This window comes from Lissotriton vulgaris, chromosome 4_1 (genome assembly GCF_964263255.1).
Source record: "Lissotriton vulgaris chromosome 4_1, aLisVul1.2, whole genome shotgun sequence".
In the NCBI taxonomy this organism is placed as follows: domain Eukaryota; kingdom Metazoa; phylum Chordata; class Amphibia; order Caudata; family Salamandridae; genus Lissotriton; species Lissotriton vulgaris.
Genome location: NC_141691.1, coordinates 1,048,374,519 through 1,048,401,257, shown reverse-complemented (window position 1 = coordinate 1,048,401,257; position 26,739 = coordinate 1,048,374,519). Strand labels below are relative to the sequence as shown.

General features: G+C 48.0%; 1 protein-coding gene across 1 annotated transcript in view; it reads left to right on the top strand.

Annotated features, from left to right (window-relative positions):
* Positions 1-26,739, top strand: part of NSUN2 (NOP2/Sun RNA methyltransferase 2) — a 561,061-nt gene that overhangs the window by 31,299 nt on the left and 503,023 nt on the right. Inside the window, exon 3 of the mRNA XM_086965280.1 lies at positions 17,875-17,979. Coding sequence (XP_086821406.1) covers positions 17,875-17,979 — 105 coding nt within the window. The remainder of the gene's footprint in view (positions 1-17,874; positions 17,980-26,739) is intronic.

The window sequence follows — 26,739 nt, the reverse complement described above, 5'->3', positions numbered from 1 at the left end:
GGGACAGAGTCTCATATTGTTGGCCAATAGAGGTCTTCATGCCAGCAATGGCGCCCATGACATCACGTAGAGTCAAATCATCTCCCGCCGTCGAGTCGTCTCCCGCATCTCCCAGAGGCCTACTCGCCCCACCGGGGGGACCCCTTAGGATGCGTGTACCTGTCCATAACGTTAGATTGTATGGTACTTCGCCTCTCGATCTCCGGTTTGCCGGCCATCTTGAGAGCTGGGCCCCAGAGGGGACCTTGAGACCTGGTTAAAATGGCTATGTTCAAATCATCCAAAGGGGTTCGCTAGAAGAACAGGTTACCACTCTCCATACAACGAACAGTGACATTCAATCACGGCACTAGAGCGAAGTTGCGGAGTTGAGTAAACCCTGTGTAGCAGGAGCGAAACCGATGTTTGGGAGGGTACGAGGCCAAAAGCGAAACCGAAAGCTAAGACCTGGGTAGAGGCTAAAATCAGGCTGGCCGATGTTGTACAATTACTGCCCGGGCAGGCCATTGACTCGAGCCTGTGGCAGTTCCGTGGAGCAGGCCACAAAAGTTCAGAGTTTCGTAAAATCGGTTCCCGGGTTCCAAATCGATTTCTGGAAACAGCTATTGTATCAGCTGGGTTGCGTCTTCAATGACCCGTCGTCATAACCAGGATAATAGTCAGGATAAGTGCCGGAGGGGGCGAAGGTCCGGTAGCCCTGTGCTCACGCGGCCATCACGGTTGCGCACGCCTAGAATTATGTGTTTTGACTCCAATTGGTATTTTTACTTTGACAAGATACCCAACATGAAATTGAATATCTTTTTACTTTCTTATCTTTGTCATAACTTTGCTTCATTTTTAGTTGAGTTTTTTTCAATTGTATCACCAAGTGCTTAGTATCAGGGATCCTGTAGGCACACTTAGTTTGTTCCAAAACCCATTTGGGACTCAATTTGGAAGAACCATAACGTCCTTTTAGAAGGACAAAAGGTGAAATGCCCGTTGCAGAATGTGGAGTATTGCGATAACTCCACAATCTCTCTTGAACAGCTTCAGAAATCGACTTCCCCTGCACAGAATCTAGCTTAATAGCCTCATTCAACATCCTGTTTACTTTCTCCACCATACCATTACCTTGAGGACTGTAAAGAGCCACAGTTAAATGCTAGACTCCCATGGTTTTTAGAAAATATTGCATCAATTAAGATTTAAAGTGTACCCCGTTGCAAGAGACCAGAACTTTAGGAACCCCTTCCCTGAGAAACAACACATTGAGCAAATCAATCACAGCAGTTGTAGAAGGTTCAGATAAAAACCTACATTCAACCCATTTCGAATAATAGTCAACTAGGACTAAAGCATACTTCATATTGGGTCTGAGATTGTACATGGGACCAATACAGTCTATTACAAGTTTTTCCCCAAGGACCATTGGGAAAGGTAACCGGATGAGAGGGAGTGTTGTGTACCTTCACAGTTTTGTCTGCCATGGAGCAACTAACACCACCACGTCCCACAACATTCTCCACCTCAACAACCATTCTTGGCTACCAAGAAGGCCTTGATGAGCAAAATTGATCATTCTTAACCCAAATTCCCCCGGAGGAACCAACAACTTTTAATCAATTCCTGTGATTCATCATTTTTTAACAAACCACCCATTCAGATTTGCTAATGGCACCCTCCAAACAACAACCAATCCATCAACAAGACCAACTACACACTTGAAGTCCTCTTCAAGAAAGTTGGTTTGTAAATCATGCAAAGGACACCTTGTCAGAAAATCGGCACAAGCATTTTTCCCTCTCGGAATATGCTTAATGACAAAATTACATTTGAACATCTTGGACAGCAACCTTACCAGCCTAGGACTGACCTTGTCATGATCATTCTTTGACAGCAAGAAAACAAGGGGTTTATGATCAGTCACCAATATAAATGTTCTGCCCCATAGAAAGGTTTCAGAGTGTTTGGTCGCCCAGACACACGCCAAAGCCTCCCTTTCAATAGTACTGTAATGGCGTTCAGTCGAAGACCGAGACCTGGAGGCAATACCCACAGTATGTTCCACACCTTCAATTTACTGTGTGAGAACCGTGCTTAGTCCAACTCCACTGGCATCCACTGTGACAGTGTATTGGACATCATTCCTAAAGGCATGCAAGGCAGGTGCTTTAACAATGAGCTTTTTCAAATTACCAAAAGCTGAAGACTGTTTCTTTTCACACAAACTGTCACCCTTCCTAAGAAGTTTCCTTAGAGGCTCTGTTTGTAAAGAAAAACTGTTGATAAACCGTGAATAATATTCACACAGCCTGAGAAAAGACCGTAATTGGTCTTTATTTTCAGGAGGAGGACTATCAAAGATTGCCTTGACAAGATCAGACTTGGGTTTAATTCCAAATTCAGAAATATGATGACCAAGACAGTCCATACTGCTGACAACAAAATAAAATTTTTCTTTTTTAACTGTAGAACCATGAACTTCTAAAGTTTGCAGCACATCACTTAAAATTCTCGAATGTTCCTCGGTATTATTAGAAAAAACAAGAATGTCGTCCTGATAAGCAAGGACATTTTTACATTCACCAATTAATTGAGCATCAGTTTCTGAAAGACCGAATCCGCTGATGCCAGGCCCAAAGGCATTCTTAAAAATTTGAAAGCACCAAATGGTGTGTTAAAAGCAGTAATTGATTGCGACTCCTTTGCAAGCTCCACCTGGTGATAAGCTGATTTCAAGTCTATGCAAGAAAAATCTTTGGCACCTCCCAGATGAGCCAGAATATCTTGAATCTTAGGTAAGGGGTAACAATCTACTAAAATGTTCTTATTTATAGATCTTAAGTCAATGCAGAGTCTGATATCCTCTGTGCACTTCTTCTTCGCGACGGCAATCTGAGAAATCCACTCCGAAGAATCAATCAGTTCTATGACTTTGTCAGTGCACAACTTCTCCAGATGCTGTTTCAATTTATCACAAATGCATAGAGGAGCGTTTCTAACTTTGTGAATAGTGGGCACTGCGTCTTTTTTTAAGATGATTTTATGTTCAAAACCATGTACTTAACCGAGTTGACCTTTAAAAAGAGTATTATGCTGAAGTAATAGCTGTTGTAATGTAGAATTAGACTCCGGAATATCCACTAAGGAAATGGGACAACAGTGCCAGGTCTTAAAACCATCCCAATTTTCCCTTGATCTAACTTTTAATCTAATATTGTCAGAGAAAAAGCCCAGCATGTCAATATAATGCACTCCCAAAGCAATTGTGCGTACATCCGGTGGAAATAGTTGGATAGATTTCCATTCTTTGTAGAATAACTAGTCTGTGACAAAAGTAATAGATAAGCCAGAGTCTACTGTTACTTGACCCGCCACATCACCAATGATCACATTACAAAGAGGATCCACCATCATTCACATTAGATTTGATTGAAAGCATAATTCTGTTAAAACGTTTGATGGCACAAATGTTGGGATCTGAAGGATCTTCTACACTTTCGAGAGTGGCAACGTTGAGTGTTCTTGCACATACGTGAAAAATGTCCAACTTTTTTGCATCTCATGCAAGGTTTGCCTAAAGCTGGGCAATTTTTCGCATTGGCCAAATGTGTGAACGAGCCACACCTGTAACACACGCTCTGCTTTTTATCATCGCTAACATTATTAGGAATGACTTTAGGTTTAGTGCTAATGGTGTTAACATGTCCCATTTCAGGATCAGTTTTAGCCGTATTGAGTTCCTTTTGGGCTATGTAACGGGGTGTACAGGAGATCACCAGGGGGTGGCTTGTCACCGCCGCCTACACGTACCATAATGCATCAGGGTGGGCGAGAATCGTTGGCGGTGAACCGCAATGTGCTTTTACCACACCCCCCTCTCTCTTCCCGCCCCACAGGACATCAAATCAGCTGTTGAGGATACAACGGAAGTGGAATGGCCCTTTAACTCCTGGAAGGACGCTGAGTGGGAGGAGTCGGCATATTATGCGTTTCCGTCAAAAGGGGCTGGCTCTGAGTCCCAGGTGTGCTTGTTCACCCGGAGGTTGAAGCAGGAAGGAGTATTGAGTACGGAGGTGCAGGCGGAGACGGAGTCTGACGGAGAAGAGCTAGAGAGGAGAAGAACAGCAGAGGAAGACGTCGAGAGTACGGGAGCAGGAAGAGAGCGGCGAGGAACATCAGAGGCCGGGGGAGAAGAGGAGGAAAGACACCTGCAGGAAGCAAAATCGGCGACTGTTAAGGATGGAGGAAAGCCAGGAGGCCACCGTTCCCACGAGCCGCCCAGCCACTCACCCAGGGGAGGTGCGTGGCTAAACCAGGTGCGTGACCGATTGCGGGGCTGGGTAGACAGTAGAGGTACACTAGGTACCAAGCCACGGGACACCTAAATATCCCGGTTTCCTTTTCCCCGTGCACTTCCCCCCCACCCTCACGGTAGTACCCACTTGTATAGCAGAGCACCGGTGACTCCTCTCACTCCCTTCCCTGAAACGAGGTTCCTCGAGCAGCGATCTCACGACTCCCTTGTTTTCTCTTTGCCTTCTTGGGGGAGCCACACATCCCGCCGCGACGGACTCCGAAGACGAAGACCAGCCCCCACGAAGTCCCGAAGGGTTCCGCAAGAAGAAGGTCCGCCCTCAGAGACGCAGTAGAAGCAGGTCTCCTCGGCGTCCCACCCACCACAGATCCACTTGTACTGATCGATTACTGGCTTCAATAAAACCAGCCTTAACCCGAGTCCGTTTGTTGCCTATCACTGTCCCCGTATCAGCGCCAAGCGTAACAGGCTACCACTGAACTCTCAATTCCTCTCGCCATTTCAAGTGTTTCAGTTAGAGAAGGGTTTCTGCAGCAGAGTAATCTTTCTTGAACTTTTTTATTGAAACCGTTCACAATTAGCTGATCTCTCAAATAGGAATCCATGTTGCCATCAAATTCACAAGTGGCAATTAAAACTCTTAGTTCAGCTAGAAAAGTGTCAATGGGTTCAAATTCATGTTGACGTCTTGTACAGAACTTGTCTCTCTCAACTACAACACTGGTGTAATGCTTGAAATGATTATTAAGCCTGCATACCGCTTCCTTGTAAACATCCCAATCAGTTTCATCAGGTTCGGTGACAACTGGTTAATGATAAAAAATATTTTGCACATCACCGTGTAAATAAAGTAAAATGAATGCACATATAAACAAAACAATTAGGTGTGTGCATACATAGACCAGGTGTGCCCATCACTGTGACTTGAAATAAATAAATAATGCAAATCAGCACTTGAAACTGGCATGCAGAGTAAACTAATCAGATGCGCGCGTCACTGCGCAGTAAATTCCTGTAAAGTTGGTGCCTGACAAAATGGTGACACTTCAGCAACGACTTCAGCAAGATGCCCTTTAGGACTATGAGAATCGTTCCAGGTGCAATAATATGTACATTGGGGGTGTGAGCGCCTCCATGTCCAATGCCGAGTTTGACGGCTATGTCCGGGAGTTGTTCTGCATAATCTCTCTTCTTGGCCCTCAAGTCTGGGTTAGACTTCCCAATAAACTGTCAAATTGAAAGTGAGAGGCCTGACTTTTCACCCTCTAATTCTTTCAGTCTCTGCTTCTTACTTTCTGTTTTAGCACCGGGACACTCCTAGTAGTTGCTGTGTGCTCTAGAAATCCTGCCATTTATTTATTCATTCTTTCTTTCTCCTGGACTTTGAGGGCCGAGATTTTACTCTCAATCATACTCGTGTTTTTGTCACGTACTTACAGCAGAGCCATTTGGTGCCTCGTGCTCATCAGAGTCCGCTTCTACAGGGTCAAGCAGGACATTTTGAAAGCGGCCGGGAAAATGGTCTACATTGCCTTCAGGAGTGATAACTTCTCCCTCTTTCAAGACCACTCCATCCAGGCTCTGGCCAAACGCCGCAACATTTGTGATGCTTTGTCTTACCTGTGTGACAAGAAAATAAATTTGCTGGGGCTTCCCTCTGCGTGTACTTTTCTCCATTGACAACAAGCGAGTGTCTGTGCATTCCCCTGCTGAAGCCTGCAACTTGCTGCACATTGTTTCTTCAGCTGAAGCTGGTGGCGCTCTGTCAGCATTCCCCAGCTCTCGACACTCCGATAAATGGCAGCAATCTGCCTCCAAAGCAGCCCTTCACAGAAATTCACCCATTGGCATGACCAACTGTGAGAAAGTGCCAACTTTCATGCATGATTTGCCTCCACGTTTTGTTGAATTGCTGATGTGCTTTGACGGAGTGTGCCATGGGCTCCTGCCAATCAGGTGCCCAGGACCTGTGTTCCTTCCCTAAAACTGTATTGAAGCTAAAACCCAATTGGTGTCTCTGGCCGCATTTCAGCCCCTGGTAAATGGTACCAAGGGTACTCAGGGCATTGTGACCAGAGAAGACCTTTAAGGGCTGCAGCACTTAGTGTGCCACCCTTAGGGGCCCTGAACCCTAACGCACACACACTGCCTTTGCAGGCTCAGTGTCCTGGTGCAGAACTAAACAAAGATTCAACATGGCACACATCCCTGTGTGCCATGCCCACAAAACCACTGCCCTGGCATACATCAGTCGCCCCTCTAACTGGGTGCCCTATGCTAGTGGTGTGTGCACAGGTGCACAAGTCCTGTGCCCCTACAGTACCCAGGGCCATTCCAAGGCACTGTAAGTGGAGTGATGCCATTAAGAGTATATGGTGCTGGGAGGTGGTCTTTACGAAATCCACAGCACCATAATGGCTACACTGAACACTGACAAGTTTGATATCAAACTTCTCAGAACATTAAACCCACACTGATGCCAGTGTGGGATTTAATGTAAAATGCACTACAGAGGGCATCTTAAAGATGCCCCTGAACCCTAACCTATAATCCACGTCCTGTCTGAGAGGCTGCCTAGGCTGCCACACAGCAGACCTGTTGCTGGACCCCTGGGTGGAGAGCCACTGCTCTCCTGGGCCGGCAACAATGCACATCCTGGTTGAGGTGCTAGGTCTCCTCCCCCAGGATGGGCAGGGGGAAGCTTCAAAGGCATGCCCCCTCTGTGAGCTTCTCCAGGCCACTTGCTGTACTCAGCAACTGGCCACCACCAGTTCTGACCCCCACTCTGGCGGGAAACCCTACGTCAGGAAAGGGGGTGTGCAAGCCTGTGCCAACTCCACCCCTCAGGTGGAGGAGGCGAGGTGAAGCACGACTCCGGACTACCGCCATCTTGAGGATGGTGAGCCCTACCCACTCACATCTAGGCTCCTGCTCCCCTCCCACAGGAGAGGAGCAGGTTAGGGGGTGTACCCACCCCAGGACAGGGACCTATTGGTCCCTGCCCTCAACCTACCTGTAACGGCCCTAAATTTAGTATTTAGGAAGCACCCTGAACCTTCCTTCCTCAGATCCCGATTTCGAAACAAGAAAGAAGACCAAGAAGAAGAAGACCTGCCGTGCAGCTGCTAACAAAAGGACGACACCAACTGACTTGGCCACAGCCCTACCGGCCTGTTGCTCCTTGAACCTGCTCCTGCTAAATCCTGGCGTCTACTGCGGAGAGCAACCTCGTGAACCCCAGAGGCCCTGCCTGCCTTAACCCTCTTAGAGACTTGGACTCCCATGAGCAGTGGCTCTGCTCAAACGTTAATACCCCTGGTTCCAGCCAGGAACCGCAAATCCAGCTCACTCTGCACCCGCCAAGCCCGGCCTGTGCCCAAGTGTACAAAGACCCTGAGGACGTCCCCCCCCGGTGATTCTGACCTGGAATCCAGTGCCCAAGGACTCTTCTTGACGACCCAGACGACGCCTGTAGCCTCAGAACCAGGGACCCCCCCCCCAATCGCGACCAGCAGAGGGTAAGATTTCCTGACGCCAAAAGACACCGAGCCGGGTCTGGTGGCTCAGTGGACAAAAGCAGCCACTGCCGGGGCCTGTGTTCGACCTCATGGTCACAGGTTCAAATCTGGGCGGGTCCACTCAGCCTTTCATCCATTTGAGGTCGATAAAATGAGTACCATTGTGTTGGGTAACAATAAACATCTGTTATTCAGCGCCAGGACACCTTCGGATAATCGTGCGCTTTACAAATACACCTGTTATGTTATGTTATGTCAACCCTGCACCCAGCACCCCGCCCCCTTGTGCCCAACTCCGGGGTGCCTACCTATCGTCCGAGATCCCAACTTACCCTTCGAAGTGTTGGTCGCTCCAGAAGATCCTCCGTCCCGAGACATCAGCCTTTGTTCACTTTTCAAGGTCTCCATTGATTAACATTAAGCGCCCGACAGCTCAACAGGACCCTGTACCCAGACACTCGAGTGCCCCTGGCAGTGCAACCATTGCCCTATCTTACTTCCCCATTTGCCCTGATCAAGTGATCAGTAGTCCAGCTCCCACAGCCGGGTGGCCTGCTAGCCATCAGCCACCAACCGAAGGCCCCCTGCCTCTCATTGGATAACATTGGGCTTAACTACCTCTGCACCCGGCTGCCCCTGTGCCGCTGAGGGTGTACTAACTGTACCTACCTGACCCTAGGAGACCCCTGAGTCTATGCCCAGAACCTTAACTCTGCCAGTCGAGTACTTACCTAAAAGCCGATAACTCACTTTTCTTCCATAGGCTAGCATTAACTGGTTTCACTTGGAAATTCTTGGTGTGGAGTTTTGGAACCTTAAAATATTCACCTAAAATCATCCAAACAACAAAATCCGATTTACTCACCTGTTATCAGGAGACCCCTCGGTGCTGCATCTTGTAGCCCAGCACCAACCCTGAAAATTAATTTTAACTCTACTTACCAGTAACCTGAATTTTCTTCCATAGGAAACCATTGACTGTTTTTCTGTGAAATTTCTTATAAGTGTCGATTTTTGCAAACTGCAAATATTCTTTAAAAAGCACACCAACTACCAAAACGTAATTACTGTGTTAGATAGAGGTCCCATGCTGAACCTAGGAGCCCAGCACTGGATTACAAAAGTAACGTAAACATACCTTACCTGCAACTTTAATTTCCTTCCATAGGATAACATTGGTAATTTCACTTAGAAAAGTTTACAAGTGTCAACTTTTAAAATACAATACTATTCCTTAAAAATCACTACTGTAACCAAAACGCGTTTACTTAACTGTTTACAGAACCTGTCCCAGGATTGAATCTAGGATCCAGTCTTGAGGTTAGAAAATGAATCTACAAAGTAACTAATTGCATATAGCTAGAAATTCCCATTTAGCTCAATGTTGTATTGTGTTTGAAATGGTGTTCCCTATTGCAACAAACTGTAACTATTGCATTCAAAAAGTCTATTGCCTGTTTGAAAAGTATTTAAGTAAAGTAATCTATTCTGAGAAAGTATATTTTGATACCTTGTTGGTTCTAAAATAAAATAACAATATCTTTTTTGTCAAAAGCATGTTTATTGAAAGTTTCAAATGCAAGCAGAGTACCAGATAGCATAATACCAATACGTAACACCAATACATAGCCATAGCAGAAAATCCCACTTCAAACAGAATACAGGCAGGATGATGCAGTGGCAGGCCACATAAGGTGCAGAGAGGAAAAGACAAGCAAAACCACAGGTAGCAATAGTGCAGGTCGTCCCCCCCCCTAGAACCAACAGCCCGGGTAAGGGCCAAGTGTTAAAAGCAGCCTGAAAGACGGCACCCATTAGCTCCGTCATATGTCAGCCAGACCACATCCTGAGGCGTGCAGAGGGGAAAGAACCCCGGTGATCTGCTGTAGGAGAACACTAAGAACTGGACACAGCTCATTGGCCTCCACGAAGGCATGCCAAGAATTAAACCAGAACAAAACAGGCTCCCCCACCCCCTTCCCACCCGCCCACCCCCCCCCCTGCCCATTTCCTACCTCCCAATCCAATCCTACCCCCAGTAGGGCCTGATGGAGGGGCAGTCCCACCAGATGTGACGGAAATCCCCCAACTGACCACACCCCCTCCAACATCTGTCCGAGGCGGTGGGGAATATCCGCCGAAGCTTGGAAGGGTGAAGGTACCAGTCAATCATGGTTTTGAGGTGGGCCTCTCTGAGAGCGTTAGACTGATTAAAACAGTGGGTTTCAGCCCACAGATGGGTCCTGTCCTCATCGGTGATGGGGCGCTGCAACAGGTCCTCCCACATAGTCATGTATCTGGGGCGCGGCGAGATGCAGGTTTTAAGCAAGAAAGAATTGATAAAGGATATCACTCCCTTCATCGAAGAAGATTTAGCGAGGAAGGTCTCAAATTTGGGCAAGGGGCGCGTGGCAGCGTCTCTAATGGGTGGGTGAAGAGCCCAGTGCATTAGCTGTGTGTAGTGATAAGATTCAGTGGCCGGCAAGTGGAATTTATCCCAACATTCCTGCAAGGTGATGGCCCCCCCACCCCCCCCCCCCGAAATAAATGTATCAAGGCGAGGCACCCGCCCTCCTTCCATGCATCAAAAGGGCCCTCCTGGAGGGCCGGGGGAAAAAGGGAGGTGTGGTGTATCTGAGTGTATGGGAACGGGAAGGTAGTCCATCGCTCGTCAGCTGTTAGGGTGTCCCAGACTTTCAGTGTAGTGCCCGTGGGCGTACTTAAGTAGGCATTCTACGTGGGCTCCAAGCTAAATCCCATATGGTCTGGCCCATCACGCTCCTATCCATAGGGAGCCAATGTTTCTCAGACTCCTTCTGAGTCCACTCGACGAGCACCCGCAGCTGGGCCGCCTTGAAGTACATCTGCATGTCAGGTAGACCCACTCCTCCCTCAGAACGAGGCCGACGTAACAGAGAGAAAGAAAATCGTGCTCTTCCCCCCTGCCAAATGAAGCAGAGTATCGCAGACTTGGGTTTCTGGAAGTAGTCGGGTTCGGGGCTGATGGGGAGTGCCTTAAAGAGGAAGAGCAGATTAGGTAGGAGGGACATTTTAATAGCGTGAATGCGGCCCAACCACGAGAGGAAGAGCAGCTTCCATTTTGCCAATTCGGTTTGAATTTGCGTGAGGAGGGGTGGAAAATTAGCCTGAAAGAGGCCCAGAATCGAAGGGGTCAAGGACACCCCCAGGTATTGTAGGGACTTAGTGGCCCAGGCGAGCGAAGTGGCGGAGCGCAGCTGGTCCGCCCTACCCGGAGGCAGGGAGAGGTTGAGTATAAAAGACTTGCTAGTATTGACCTTGAAGCCTGAGAGGGACTTTAAGCGAGCGAGCTCTTCGTGGAGGCTCGGGAGAGAGCTCTCAAGTTCCATGAGGGACAGCAGGATGTCGTCTGCAAAGAGGGAAATCTTGTGGACATCGCCTGCAAACTGGATCCCCCGAATAGACTCGTTTTGTTGCACCGCCATTGCTAGGGGCTCAATGCTAAGAGTAAAAAGCAGGGGTGAAAGGGGACAACCCTGCCTTGTCCCTCGAGAGTGCCTAAACGCACCAGAACTCGTGCCATTGACAAACACCCTGGAGGCGGGGGACCGATAGTTCGCTTGGATCATCGCGATAAATTTGGATGAGAAGCCGAAGCTAGACATCACCTGAAAAAGGAAGGCCCAATTGACTCTGTCAAAGGCCTTCTCCGCATCCAGGCGAACCAGGATGGCCAGGACGCGGAATTTATTGACCTTGTCTATGAGATGCACTATCCGTCGGCTGTTATCATGTGTTTGTCAGCCCGTAATAAATCTGGATTGGTCAGGATGGATAAGGATGGGCATAAGGTCGTTCAGACGCTTAACAAGGATAGTGGAATATAGCTTGGCGTCAATGTTAAGTAGGGCGATGGGCCTATAGGAGGAACAACACTGGGGGTCCTTCCCCGGCTCCTGCTGTCTTCAGCCATGGCGTTAAAAAGCGAGACCAGATGCAGAGAAAACTCAGGGGCAAACGTCTTATAGAAGAGCGGCGTGTAGCTATCGGGGCCGGGGGCCTTATTGGGCTTCAACGCGGTAATCGCCGTCGTAACCTCCTCTAAAGTAATGGGGGCAGTCAACTGGTCATTCCACGCCGTTGAGACCTGGGGAAGTGACAGAGTCGGGGAACGTCTGTTGGGCGTCACCATTCGAGGCGTCCCCGCGTACAGGGATGTATAGAAGGAGCCTCCTCCCCATGGACGATGCGATCCGTCGGGTCCAGGATCCCCCCTATATATTCCTTCTCCCTTTTAGCCCGGAGTTGCCGTGCCAGATGTTTGCCTATCTTATCTCCCTGGGAATAGGAAAGCTGCCACAGTGAGTTCCATCCTATTGGAATAAAAGGCCCGAAGTTTGCCTCCAAGAGCGGTGAGTTGACGCTGTTTTTGGCGCATGGGATTCGCTTTGTGGGAAAGCTCCACCGCTGAGAGTTGTTTCGAGGTCCTCGCGCTCCCGAGCTCTTTATTGAGCGCAGAGTTGAGGGCAAGACATTCGCCTCGTATCACCGCTTTCAAGGCGTCCCAATTTGTAAATACTGAAGTATCCTCCGGCGGGTTAGTCTCAAAGAACCCCATGACGGCGGCACAAAGTTTAGTGCAGGACTCTTTGTCCCGAACGAGGGCGGGCGGCTTGGGGCCCCGCCATTGGAAACATACTGTGAGAAGGTGGCCTGATATGCAGTGCTCACTATTCTAGTGAACACTATGTATCAGTCCAGCAACCCTTATTGATGATTGGTTGTAAGTCAACCTTATAGACCAGCTATCCTAGTAGCATGGATACGAGCAGTCTAAGGCTAAAGACTCGAGAGGGCGTGTTAAGCCAGCTGTTATACCACACATGTACCCCTTGAACACCCAGTGAAAGGACACCACACAAGTGTTATGAAAATAAACAGTGTATTTATTAAAATCACAACAGCCCTGTACTCTTTATGAGGACAGGGTACTAAGCACAAAACAAAACTCTTACGAAAATACTTAAGTTAGCACAGTATATACAAATGCCCGAGGGGCACGGAAAACCATATACTCTGAAAGTGGAATGCGAAATTACTAGCAGGTAAGTACAGTACTAATAGGCTTTGGAATCGCTAGGTCTTGACTACTGAACCTTCTGATTACTAATAGGAGGCCTAGGGGACTCGGGTGCAGAGTGTGCACTCTCACGCGGGATGCGGGACAAAGTCTATGGTAGCTAGATTTCAGAAAGTTAGTGTTCTCGGGCGAACCCGACCTGGTAGGAGGAAAACGAAAGTGGATCCTGACCCCGAAATGCCGAAGTTACCTAGCCCAGGGGCTTCAGCTGCATATGTCTCAAAAGACGTCGGGAATCCTCGTAGACGGACCAGGAGCCTGGAAGAAAGAAGTTGCTGGCAGGCGACCAGTGAAGAAAGTTCGATGGATCCAAGCCTGGATCGATGATAGAAGACACCTGAAAGCAGAGGGGACCAAGTTCGTGACTACTAGCCAGTAGTCAGGTGGCACCAGGAGGGCACCGGATAGTAGTCACCTCGACTAGGTGAGTGGGTGACGCTGCGCACGCAGATCTCACGGACCAGGAGGCGTTGTCGGCGACCAGGATGGAGGAGCGAGCTGTCCCACGATGGATGAAGCTGTCGGCGTCGCTGGACCCAGGATTGGGCAACAAAGCCTTGGCAAATTCAAGCCCACGCGGTGGACTCAAAATGGCGTCTGGAGTGGACTAGGAGGGTCCGGGGTGCCTCTCTTGAAGAAGGAAGCAAGGGCCAGTCTGGAGCAACCAGACCAGCAGCAGTGATGTCGTCGGGCGTCGTTAAGAAGGCCACAAGCCAGCCGGCTAGTAGCCAAACAACGTGGTGAGCAGGCAAAAGCAGAAGGGCCCCACGCAGATCGTGGAGATGCTTGTGGGCTGATCTTCGGTGCTGGAGCTGCTCAGGGTTGGGGCTTCTCGGACCCCAAAGCACTCACCAGTGGAGGACTCGGTGGGCTTGTTGCAAAGAAGTCGTACAGTCTTGGCGATCGTCGGTCCCTCGAGGTCTCGTCGCACTCACAGTTCTCAGCTTGGCTGTAGAGGTGAGTAGAGGTCAGAGGTACCAGGGAAGCCGGGTCTCGTCGAGCTGGGTCGTCTGATTCCTGAGGAAGGACTTGCAGCAGACCGCAGTGTTCTTGATGGTGCCTGCGGATGCAGGGTGACTACTCCTTAGCCACAAGGGAGAATCTTGAAGAAGAAATCTTGATGTCCTTTCGCAGAAAGTCGTGTCTTGATTCCAAAGATGATCTAATTTGAACAGGGGGCCCGCTCCCATCTTTATACTAAAAAAGGGGGCTGACCCAGTGACTAGGTCCTGCCTATGGGTGGGACTAGGAGGGGGGTGGTTACACCCCTCTCCCATGCCGGACTTTCCCCAGGCCAGGGGCTGGTGTGCCCCTGGAACTGGTTCTGACTGGCCTATGCGTAGTGAGCACCGGGGTGCCACTCAGCAGTCACCTTCCTGTAAAGCCCTGCCTACCCAGGATACACAAAACTCTGTCTGGGACGGTGCTAGCACCGCCCTCGACAGGAAACCCTTTGTCCAGGCTCCCCTCGCTGGAAGGACTCCCAGCTGCAGGGGGGCAGACTCGTGTCTGTGGTGGCAGCATCCATTTTGTGGAGCTGAGGCTTCAGTTAACTTGAACCGGGGTTCACAGTTACATACATGTCGTGTCCCTCTAGAAGGGTGGAATGCTAACCCCGTCGCCAGAATTGGCGAGGGGTTAGTATTCCAATTCGTATGACACCTTACTCGACATGTTTTGATAAAGCAATACCAAAGATAGCATTTAACCGCGAGGATTATAATGCACTTAAGGGTATATGGTATGCGATATCATGGAACAGCTATTAGGACTTGGTTCCGCAAGCTGCAGACAGGCTCAGCTCATGCCAGAGCACCATCTCACACGATTCCAAGCACTCTGCCTTCAGGATTGTCAAGGCCTGCCATAGGAGTGACTGATAGGAATCTGTGTGTCCATTTTAGGGTTAGATATAGGTATACTATATCTACAGCAAAGGGCGATTACACGACTTTGCCCCAGCTGTCATGCAGCCAGTTGTGTCAAATTTAGGAGGCCAGCCAGGGGTGGCATAATACATGCTTCAGCCCCTGGTAGGCCCTGGGTACACCTATGCCCTGAGTTACAGGGTCTGATAAGGTGGCCCAGTACCAATTGGTAAATGCACCTAGGGTACACGTTGTAATTTAGAGAGAGAACAGCCAGGCTGTGGGTCTGATTGGCAGGCCCACAGCCAGAGAAAGTCGTAAACCAGTGAAACAAAAGCAAAAAATCTGGGTGATCATAGGATTGCAGACCCTACTCTCCTACACATACCGTATAGAGTCTGTGGTCAGATACTGCGAGCGGGAAAATCTTGGCATTCTGTAGGATCCCCTGTAGGGATTGACTGACAAACATATAATCAATGCAGGAGTAGGTTCTGTGGTCATGTGAGAAAAAGGTGTAGTCCCGCGTTCGGGGGTAAAGTACCCTCCATGTGTTTAGGAGACCCAGGTCGCTGAAGCGATGACGCAGCCTGTCCCCAAAAGTCCCCGCATCAGACCATGATGTGTGTGCGCAATCTAGGTCCCTGTCCCAAACAAGGTTAAAAACACCCATGAGGAGGAGAGGCCCCTCCACGAAGTCCACCAGCCTCTCCCAAGAGGCTGGAGAGAAAGGCCGGCTGGCCCGTGTTTGGGGCATAGAGCACCACGAAGGTGCAGAGCCGTCCCCTCAGAACCCCCTTCACCATCACCCATCGTCCCTTCTTATCCCCCTTTACACCCACCGGCTGGAATTGGATCGCTGCGCGGAAGAGAAGGGCCACCCCCCGGTGTTTAGTGGTAGCCGAGGAACGGTAAATGAGGGGAAATAACTATATCTTTTGATACAAAATAATTGGCCTAGAGTTCAGTTCTTGAGTGTGTGAGACCATTTGCTGACTGAGTGTGTACAACAAATGCTTTACATTGTGCTCTGATACTGCCATGCTACTCGACCAAGCTACCACTTTAGAGAGTAAGTTATATCTAACTTTATTCTCGGACAAACCTCTGGGGACTCTATACACACTGTACCGTACTTTGGTCCAGTATATATAGAGCCACTTTCTTACACCAACATGCTGACCGCCTGGACCTTGATACTGACATTTCCTCTGGTTGATTGTTGCCTCTGTGGTCAGCGGCAGGCCCGTGAAGGTCGCAGCTGCGAACCTGCTTGCTTCTACTGATGAACAAACCTCTTCTCCTTCTGGAACCATGCTTTGGTTTCCGTTGACCTCTGTCGAATCGGTTATCTCTCTTTAGGCGAATGCTGTGAACAGGTGAAGGCTAAGGGATATCGTCTGGAGCTGCTCCTATTGTTATAGCTGATGGTTACTACTGGGCTGCCAAATTGTGTTCAGTTTTTTTATTTCAATGTTGCTTCCTTTGCAGTTGTTGTACCCTGTATTACAAACCCAGCCTTTTCCCTAACACACCAGCCCTGGGCTTTTCACGATCTTCCAGAGCGCAATTGGTTCCGACATGGGGTTCCACTTTAGCTGGGGTGGGGTTCACATCTCCCTGGGATTCTCACTCCTGAAGATTATCTAAGGCCCCCACAGGCGATGAGCTTACACCTCCTAGTGCTCCACAGCCATACTGCCTCCTTGTAGCTTCCTTAAGGGTCTTAATTCTACAATGAAGGGGAAAGCGCTCCTGAACATGCGAAATCTTACAGCAATCGTATCCTTTGGCCTGAATCTCTATACGTAAACAGATAGCACTCTCTTTTATTATTCAAACTGAGCTCCTTTCAGAGACGTTTTTGTCCTCCAGAACTGCCTTATACCAGTAGATGAATCTGTACTGGCTCAAATTGAATATCAACACAACTGAAGTCCTTATAACTGGTCCTGATTAGTCTTTGCCACAGACTATGTTCTAACCACCTAATTTTGACCCTTGCCTCAACCAGTGAAAGTGGTTAAACGTTCAGGTGTTAAAATTGATGCTTCACATCAAATGGACTGTCGGGTTCCCTCTGTCTTTGCATCTTACACTTTTTACATGAAACCTCTCTGGCCTATTATTCGCTATGTATTGTGTGAAAGCAAATGCCGTGCAATGTTGGCTCTACTTGGTTCCAGATTTGATTATTGTAATAGCATATATCTGCACATGGAATCTTCCGTAATCCAATGGCTGCAAGTCCTATATAAACTTGCTGCCCACATGATAGTGGGAACTGCTCATTTCATCTCTGTCACTGCTATAAAGCAATCTCTATCCATTTATTAACGGGTTATATTTCAAACACCATGCATAGTCTGCCTCACATCTGATGGATAGGCACCATAGTTTATCTCCATTTGTCTGCTGACATATTTTTCAAATGGGACGTGATTCCTCTACCCTATTTCGTCTTCACATTACTAGGTTTTGCAAGGCTCAAGAGTGGCAGATCCTGTTCTTTTCCCACATTGTCCCTTTCGATAAACTAGTGTTCATTGATCATAATGAAAAGACAATAGGAGAAGGAGAATTCCTACTCTGTTCTTCTGTACAGTTGGAAATTGTAAAATGTATCCTTTGATTTCATTTGTACTTTGTATTGTGAACTGGGTGGATGCCAACAATGATGGTGTTTCAATAAACCTATTTGAAGAACAAGGATAAATATACAGTATGAAGGTTGTTTCAGATACTGGTGGTGTAAGCTACAGCTTTTAGTAGCAATTTCATTCATTTTCAGTGGTTAATATCATTAATTTAGTATGTAGCATTTTTCCGTCGACCAGCCAAATTTAAATAAAGTCTCAATTGGAGTGTTTTTGCTGGTTAAAACCTTACACTCTGCTTTATAGTCCTGCTACTTGTTAAGTGGCGGTTGTTCTGCTCCGTCACACTTGTCCCTAAATCAAGCTTTCTTGGTTTCATAAAGTCAAGCATTGCAACTTCATCTGCCAAACATAAAACGTTTTCTATTTGTTAATTATGATTCTTTATTCCTGTCATTTATTTTCACAGCCACGCCAAAGAAATTCTTCATTGTTTGAAGGACAAGTATTTTAAGGAACTGCAAGACTTGGTTGTTGATGGCCAGAAAGTGCAAGCACCTCAACCACTGAGCTGGTAAGTAATTTGAGTAGCATGTTTGATATAAGAAATGCATAATAATGTGTGGGTGCTTCTTCACCACTGCTGAGGCATAAATCCCCACCTTTCCAACCAGCACCCTAGTTCACATGGGCATCTCCAGGTCACAAAAGATCCCAATCACCTCCTGGAGTACCACACTATGGTCTCATTTCATCTTCATCCTTTACGTGGAGCCACTTGATGCTTTGCTCACAGATAACCTCAACAAGATTCACCAAAATGCCTAAGATGCACAACTTCACTTGAAAGTCTCCTCTGTTTCAGACATTCAATATCTTCAACACACTGCTTGCACATCATTCAGGCCTGAATACTCCGCGCCTAGCTGAAGCTCAACTCACTAAGACAAGACGGTTATTAGGAAGATGTATAAGAATGCATTAATAATGGCCAAAAAAGAGTGGCACAAGAAGAGACGGCAAAATCTAGTGGAGACCTGTGCTGCAAAGGATGACTCGCAATTCTGAAAACTAGTGGCCAGAGGAGTGCATACGTTGGGGTCTGAGTCACAGAACCATGTCCCCCCTACAGACTGGGTCAGTCATTTTTCAGCTTTATATAATGAGGATGTTAAAATATCAGGTGAAATATCCTTGAAAGCCCTGCTGATTATATTTGACTCTCCACCTTTCACTTTTGGAGATGTTGTTCACTCATTGGCCACCTTTTCTAGAGAGAGAGCAGCTGGCCCAGATAGTATCCAAGTTGATGTTTACTCTCATGACCTAGATACATGGTCAAACTATATATTGGCTGTTGCCAATAAGATAGCAATGGTAGCCCCTATACCATCTTCCTGACGAGGAGCGGAAGTGGTGCTGGTGTAAAAAAAAGGGAGACTAGAGTTTGCCAGCTAGCTATACGCCCATCAATCAAATTTACTTTCTCCAGAAAGTCTTCTGCCGAATGGTACTAGTAAAGAGCCAACAATGGGTAGAAAGCGGGAATATTATAAGCCCGCTGCTAGCAGGTATCAGATCCAATATGCCAACAATAGACCAGGACTTCAGATTTCCTATATTATATTGGAAGACTATCCTGATAGGCAAGGGTGACTTATATGTTGCATTTGCCGACCTTAGATCCGCGTTTGATTCAGCAACTGTAATCCTCTAAGAGCACAAAAATAGTTTTAAAATACCTGAGAGTGTGCCCACCTAATTTTATGCTTGGTCCCTCGTGGTATGATTTAAAATAACCGTCCAAGGTGCAGCAAGACTATTAGTATCTACTGCCCCTGCCACCGGTGTTCATCAACATGTTTCAGCCAATTCATCTCCCTTTGAAGTCGCTATCCATCATCAGGATGTGGATCCGCATATTTCTAAGCCCTATTTTGTCCCCTCTTGTCAGGAACAACTTGCAGCAATAAATCTTCCCGTTAGTTACAATCCATAGAGTTTAGGTTCATGGTGGATTACCACATAAACAAGAAGTGACAATGTAGAGCGTAGAGGTACCACTGCAATAACCCAAACAAGGATGAAGTTCTTGTCTTTATTTTATTTTTGTTAAAAAGCATTACATATATGCATTGAAAACAGCCAATGTTTCGTCCATGACATGAACTACTTCAGGGCTGCAATACAATAAATATATACAACATCTAAAAACCAAACATAGAAAACCAAACAAACACTCAAACATAACACATGACACAGTGCTCAAATTGGCTAACATAATACATTATAAGACATGTAGATACAATGCAAAATATGCAAAAGATAAAAGAATATGCGTAATACCGAGCATAGTACAACAACAGCAAGGCAGAGCAGTTGCCTCGAAAGGGTACAATGGCAAATTATTGGACATCTACATCGGAAAAAATAGACCTACTCAAACATAACCAAAACTAGGAGAAAGAAAAAGTAAAGACATCAACTAAAGACCAAACCCATATCTTTTGCTGCCTATGGCATCAGAATAAGCACAAAATACATATTTCAAGTGATAACCATGGAGTCCCTCAGACAAGGTCCATGGGTAGTAGCGTTGCCTACATAGTTTAATTACTATAATACTATGTTGAAAACGTGGATCAAAGGCATTGAGTGACAAATTGATAATGTCCAAAAAGAAGGCTGTCGAAAAAGGAAGGGAAAACCTAAATATAAGTAAAAAATAGAGAGGAAAATAAGTAAAAATAAATATAAGGAATAAAATGTAAAAGAGGCATGAAGGTCAAGTGAAAGATGGGCCTAGATCCCTCCACACAGTTCAGAGGCCTAGAAGACCAGAGAATAGGTATATGTATGTGTCCTGCACAATTAAGTTAAGGGAGGTGTTAAACCTTGTGATTATCATGGAAATGGGCCCAGAGAGAATTTGGCATACTATTACGTACCAAATATAATCACAGAAGGTATTCAGCCAAGTAGAAGCGTTGAGATACAGACACCCACTGTAATATGCCTCATCAATATTCGCAGTTTGTAAGTCACAGTGCAAAAAACAATCACTCAAGTTCATCCCAATGCATAAGAAGGAATGTCAAAGTGGCTCAAAGACTCGACAAAGTGCATTCATTGGTCAGAAAGTGATACTGTCAAAGCTGTAAATAGCAAGTTGTTTATGAATAGAGGAAATAACATGATGAAACATTAAATGAGTGAGCGAGAACGCCGAAAAGGACATAAACTATTGCCTAAATGAAAGCAAAAAAGACTGGAGGAGGCAGAGGGGTGGTGGCAGGGGAGGAGGGAAGGGGAGAGATATACCTACTAAGCAATATCTATCCTTTTCGTTTAGGTCTAAAATAGATATACGCTGCAACGATAGTTCCCAAGTGGGGTGATACCGACCAGGGAAAGGCAGGGCCAATAAGCTCTAATGGGCACCTCCAACATAGAGCAAAATGAAATACAAATAGGAATAGTGAATAAGAGAGACTGCAATGCTAGATTAAATATATGGACGCACGCATTGTCAATGGGGGCCTGAAGACCGGGGGCTGGGCATGTCCAACCTCTATCTTTATTACCGATCTGCCCATTTGCTTGTCATCAATGACTGGTTTAACGTGGGAGGTCGGACCCGGCATATAGAGTGGAACTTACGCAACTGGACTTCCCAGATCCAAGCTATGCTCCATGGAACGGCGATCCCCTGTTCACTGCCTATGGCGACCTGGGTGGTATTTCTGGCATGGAGATCGGCCATTCCACATATACGATGGGGGTCAATGGTTATGCAACAAACTCCACTTTGGCATGGCATCTGGTTGAAGGAGACGGCGTCCCTTAGTGATTTTCGCAACTGGGACTGTATTGGTATTGCAAGACTGGGGGATGTCTGGTCAGGGATTCGTATAAGGTCCTTCCAAAGAGTTGCAGCAGACATATCACCTCGCACACTCAGTTTTTCAAGTACATACAACTCAGACACGCACTTTCACTCTCTTTCTGCAAAAAAATCCAAAAATAGATAAATTAATCAAGCAATAAAGGTAACATCAAATGCGCCACGTGTCCCAAGCTAGCAGCAGAAAAAACAAAAACGAAGCAGTGAAGTATACTGATCTTAGGTACTTAGGCCGATTGGTGCTGGAGCTGCAGAAACCCATACGCTTCACCCAGGTGTAGGACGCAAAGCCTGGAGAGAACCCGATTCCAGTAATCAGCATGTATATAAGCGCTGCGTAAATGCAGCGCACCTGTGAAATGTTCCAAAGGTGACCAAAGGTTATCATAGGCATGTGATCCTTAACGTACATGAAGAGCGCCCGCCATCTTGAAACGTAGTAATATCCAAACCAGCAAAACAGAAAAGATGACAAAAATCATTGTGCTAAGCAGACTGTGGCGCTCGCACGATAAGCATCCCAAAACTCATGTATGCAAGTGGGTGGGAAAAAAGTAATGCACAGAGGAAGAGCTTGTGTGATAAGAGTCCTCTGACCCCTCATGTTCGTGGAGACCATCCCCCATCTTGTAATATTAATGTATCCAAGCCAGGATTGCAAAAAAGGAATACGAGAACCAACCTGTTAGGCAGACTGTGACACCCATACGGAAGCATTGTGTAATGGAGAGCCAAATTATAATATATGATTTGATTGGATTGAAAGATGTATATAGCGCATGTTAGACCTGGCATCTTTGGCGTGGTTTCCCCCCTATCTTTTTACCTCTACCTCCTGTATTTATTATGCGGTGCTGGATTTCGTTTTGCTGGTTTAGATGCTTTGGACACTCTGCTACGTCTGATCAGTGCCAGAGTGTAAGTGCTCCCTATGTAAATTGTTATCATGATTGGATATACATGATTGGCATATTTGTATCACCACGAAGTCCCTAGTAAAGTGCACTCGGTGTGCCAGGGCTGGTGATGACAAATGCTACTAGCGGGCCTGCAGCAATGATTGTGCCACCCACATGAGTAGCTCTAAAATGGGGTCCCAGGCCTGCCACTACAGTGCCTGTGTGCAGTCTAGGAACTGCTGTGTCCTCCTGGTCAGTGTCCCCACTGATCAGGCCTAACCCTTCCCTTTTTGTGCACATTAGTCACCCCTATGGAAGGCCCAAGGCGTGGCTTGGATCCCGAGGAGGTAGGCAGCGTGAGCCCGGAGCTCCGCGCCCGATCCCAGATATCATCCTGATAATCCACGCGAATTCCAACGAAATTTGGTGAATCTACTGGCTGAAGGCGCCACGGAAGCAGCGGCGCTCGGAGTGGGCGACCTACGGTTGCTTATCGCCCTGAAAATTGAACTTTAGCAGATGCCTCGGGGACGATAGACTTCAATCTAAGATGGCGCCCTGAGGCCTGGACTGGTGACGCAGAACGCGGAGATGACTTGAGACCCGGAACCCCTGATAGCCCAGTGCCGGCGGTGATTGTTGGACCGGAGGATCTCTCTCAATCCTGTGAGAAGACACGGGTGACCCTTTCCTCGCTTTGGTGGCGATTTGGAGATTGTGCGGGGTACCAGGAAGGCTCACCGAGGTGGACCCAAAATGGCTGCGGCTCTGTGAGGTGATTGCCACTCCCCAACTGTGGACCGAGGCCTCGAGACCTCTTCACTGACGCTTGTCTCCAAGACTCGGACCAACCTTGTGAGAGAGGTCTGGACAGCGCTCACTGCCCTGCGTGTGCTCTAGCTCTCCGGCCCCACTGTCCAGGGAGCTCTCCGGAAGCTAGGTCCTGAACGGCTGACGGAACACGCGGAGATTGGTCGGGGCTCCGGGGGACCAGCGATAGTTGTAGCCGAGATGGGGAACCGAAAGGGAAGGGAGATGGAGCGGCTGACCCAGAAGCGCTGGACGGAACGGATCATGATCACCCTGCCCTCCAACGCATGCAGGACCGCATACTGGAGGCCATCGCAACCACAAAAGACGCTTTGCAGCAGGACATCGCTCAGGTAGCGACCGGCCTGGGTCTCCTGAAAGCGGAACATGACAAGCTTAAAGACAGGGTCAAAAGCGTAGAGATATACCTGCAAGAATTGGCCCCGGATCACAAAACGCTAAAGGGCCAGATGGCGGATGCCCTGGACAGGCTGAAAATATTGGAGAGGAGGGCCGAGGACGCTGAAAATAGGAGTAGGCGCAAAAAACGTTTGTTTGGTGGGCCTTCCGGAAAAAACCGAGGGGGACGACATGGTGGGCTACCTCGACAATTGGCTACGCACTGAAGTAGCGCCGGAAGGACTCTCTCCCTTCTTTTCGCTAGAACGGGCCCATAGAGTCCCAGCCCGACCACCAGCTCCTGGCCTGCCCCCTCGCCCGGTGGTGATTAAGCTGCTCCATTACAGAGACTGGGACCGGTTGCTACAGAGGGCAAGGGAGGCAGGGCCCTTCCAGGTGGACAATAGCAGGGTCACCCTGTTACCTGACTACACTTTCGAGACCCAGAGACTCAGGGCCAGTTTCCTGTCGCTCAAGCGTGAGCTCCGTGGAGAGGGTATCAAATATTCCCTTCTCTTCCCAGCGAAGCTAAGGGTGGTGGTGGACGACAAATCGCTTTTCTTTACCACCTCGGCAGACGCTTGGGCATGGTGGGACACGTACAAGGCCAGAACGGACGGGGCCAGAGCAGAGGAGGCTCAAAAGAAACAGCCGACCAGGAAATCTCAACGCATCCGCAAGAATCGAAGGAGAACTGGGAAACCATCAGTGTCGCAGACTGAGGAACGGAAGGCTGCCCTGCAGGCGGTGGTGGACCTATTGGGGGCACCACGGAGCCAGTCCGGGAAGGGCATGGACTCAGAGGAGCAGGGTACAGGGTCGGAAACGGAACTCTCAGAATTCGGAGGTGCCAAGGGCCCCGTTGTAACGCCACAAACATCAGGGGAGATCGTCGAGGCCTGAGACACTTGCTTTGGAGAACGACCTGATGGTCTAACACTAGGGCGCTGTACCCGTGAGTGCAGCTTCACGTATATGTGGGAGTTCAAGAGTTTTCATGGGGGGATTATGGGGCGGGATGTGCGGGACTGTTCTTGTTTTTTTTTTTTTTTTAATTTTTGAAAACCTTTATTAGTGCATCCAAAAAAGTACAAATAGTGGCCTACAACCCTCAGGCCGGCCACAAAGACTGTTGAGCACATGTGCATGCAAGATGGTGACGCAACAGTACAACAATAGAATAGTAAGCAGCCAGCAGTTACACTGTAGATCCCTTGCTGTCGCGTCTCAGGAGTTATGAAGGTTAGTTTTAAAGTTTCCATTGCAATCAGTAATGTCCAACTATTCCGTTTCAATAAAGATGGAACATAAACAAAAGGAAAGAACAGGGTCCGTGTAGACGTGAGAAAGTGATATCAACAGAGGCATACACAGCCCAGCAACTCAAAGTACAAATCCCACCAGGCGGATTGGCGGTCAGGATGTATGTAACCAGGATATTAGACCCAAGGCCCTAACGGTATTCATCGCCACCCGCCCGGCAGTAACGTCGAAACGGACTCAAGATAGAAGAAAGAAGAAATAAATTAAAAAAAGAAAACAAGGCACCATAGGAACAAAAAAGAAACAATATACCCATCCCACCACCCCCACCCTACACGCATGCGAAGGCTACGGCCTACCCCCCCCCCAGCAGCGCGTCTGTCGCCCCATAAACCCGAAATATAGTATAGGTAGTAAGAGAAAGAAAAAGGAAAAAGAAAAAATGACACCTTAATATAGGGAGCCAGAAAAGAAAGTCTAATCTAAACCTCCCACGAAAACCTAACCCCGGAGGAGGGCCACAGTTCCCTTCCAAAATCAGAGCTCCCGGACTCACACAGCCATGTGCAACTCCCACACCGTGTAGCAATAAATTCGGAAGACTTACAGTCAAGAGAAAGTCAAATCAGCCATACCTAGATTCCCAAGTCAGCACATTAATCGCAACCCCACAACAAGAATAAGGAACAGGACATAGAAATTACGACTGAAGTGGGGGAAAAGCGGCACATTTAATGCAATCAGCCTATCAAAATACAGGTCAGTCCGGGTCTCCGCCATCCGACCGAGCAAAACCCACGAGAAAACATCTTCAGCCCTGGCCTGAACGGCAAAATCCCGCCAGGTCCGGCCATCGCTGCGAGCACTCCCCGGGTAGAACAAAGGAGCAAGATGGCCGCTCTAGACAATGAAGAGACACAGGAGGCGGAAAGGAGCGTCCCCAGTCAACACCAAGTCCAGCATCAAAACTGTTAAACACCCCCTCCATTACCGGACGACACACACTCCGCCAATGTAGAGAAAAGGCTCCGGAGGCAAAGACCACGGTGGGGGTTAGCCACTGGAAGTTCGATGAGCAGATCCACTGTGGAGGTAGAGTCACAGTTCTCAAAGTGGGGGGAAACATTGTATCGAGAGTCTCACCGAAGAGAAGTCAATCAACATTGTTGCCAGGGACACTGCGCACCTCCGCCCTCTCATGTTGCGACTTTGTAACCGTTCCAGAAATAGTTAAAGGTAGCAGAGGGTCAGCCAGCCCCGGTCGCGTTATGCCAGATGAAACTCTCTCGATTTTCTCCGTCAGTTCTTGGACGTTTCGCCGCCATGTTGTCCCTAGGTCAGTGAGGGCGACCAGGATATCTCCATATGTCAGGGCGCTCTGAGATAGCAGCCGATCCGCCTCGAGCGACGATGCCCCGGGATCCGCCTCCAGTCCGGGAACAGGCCGGGCAGTGCGCAACAGGGATAGTGGAGCAGCCGGGGACTGTTCTTGTTTGACGAACTTCCTCGGTATCGGACCGCGCCCTGCTAGCCCTTAAGGTCATCTAATTTCTAATTTCTAATTTAAAACATTTGTAGAGCGCAGCGTATACCGTACGGTTTCTTGGCGCTAGTAGTTCGTTTGACACCTGAAGAAAAATAAGACCAGTCTTGGGTTGGGAGGGGCATTATACAGGGAAGGCTTGTTTGAAGAGAAAGGTTTTTAAATCCTTGCGGAACGAAAGATAATGGGTAGAATAGCGGAGGTGATCAGGGAGGGAATTCCAAAAAGTGGGGGCAAGAGTGGCAAAGTTGGTTCCGCCCCATTTTTTACGTTTAAAACGTGGGGTTAGGAGGAGGGATTTGGAGGAAGAACGAAGCTCTCTAGAGGGGACGTATTCCTTTAGTAATGAGGCAATAAAGGCAGGGGCAGTGCCTTGTCGGGCCTGAAAGACCATACACCCGGTCTTAAACAGGGAACGTTCTTTAACCGGGAGCCAGTGAGGCTCTTTGAGGAGGGGTGTGGAATGGTGGTACCGTGGGAGACCATAGACCAGACGGGCCGCCTAGTTCTGGACCA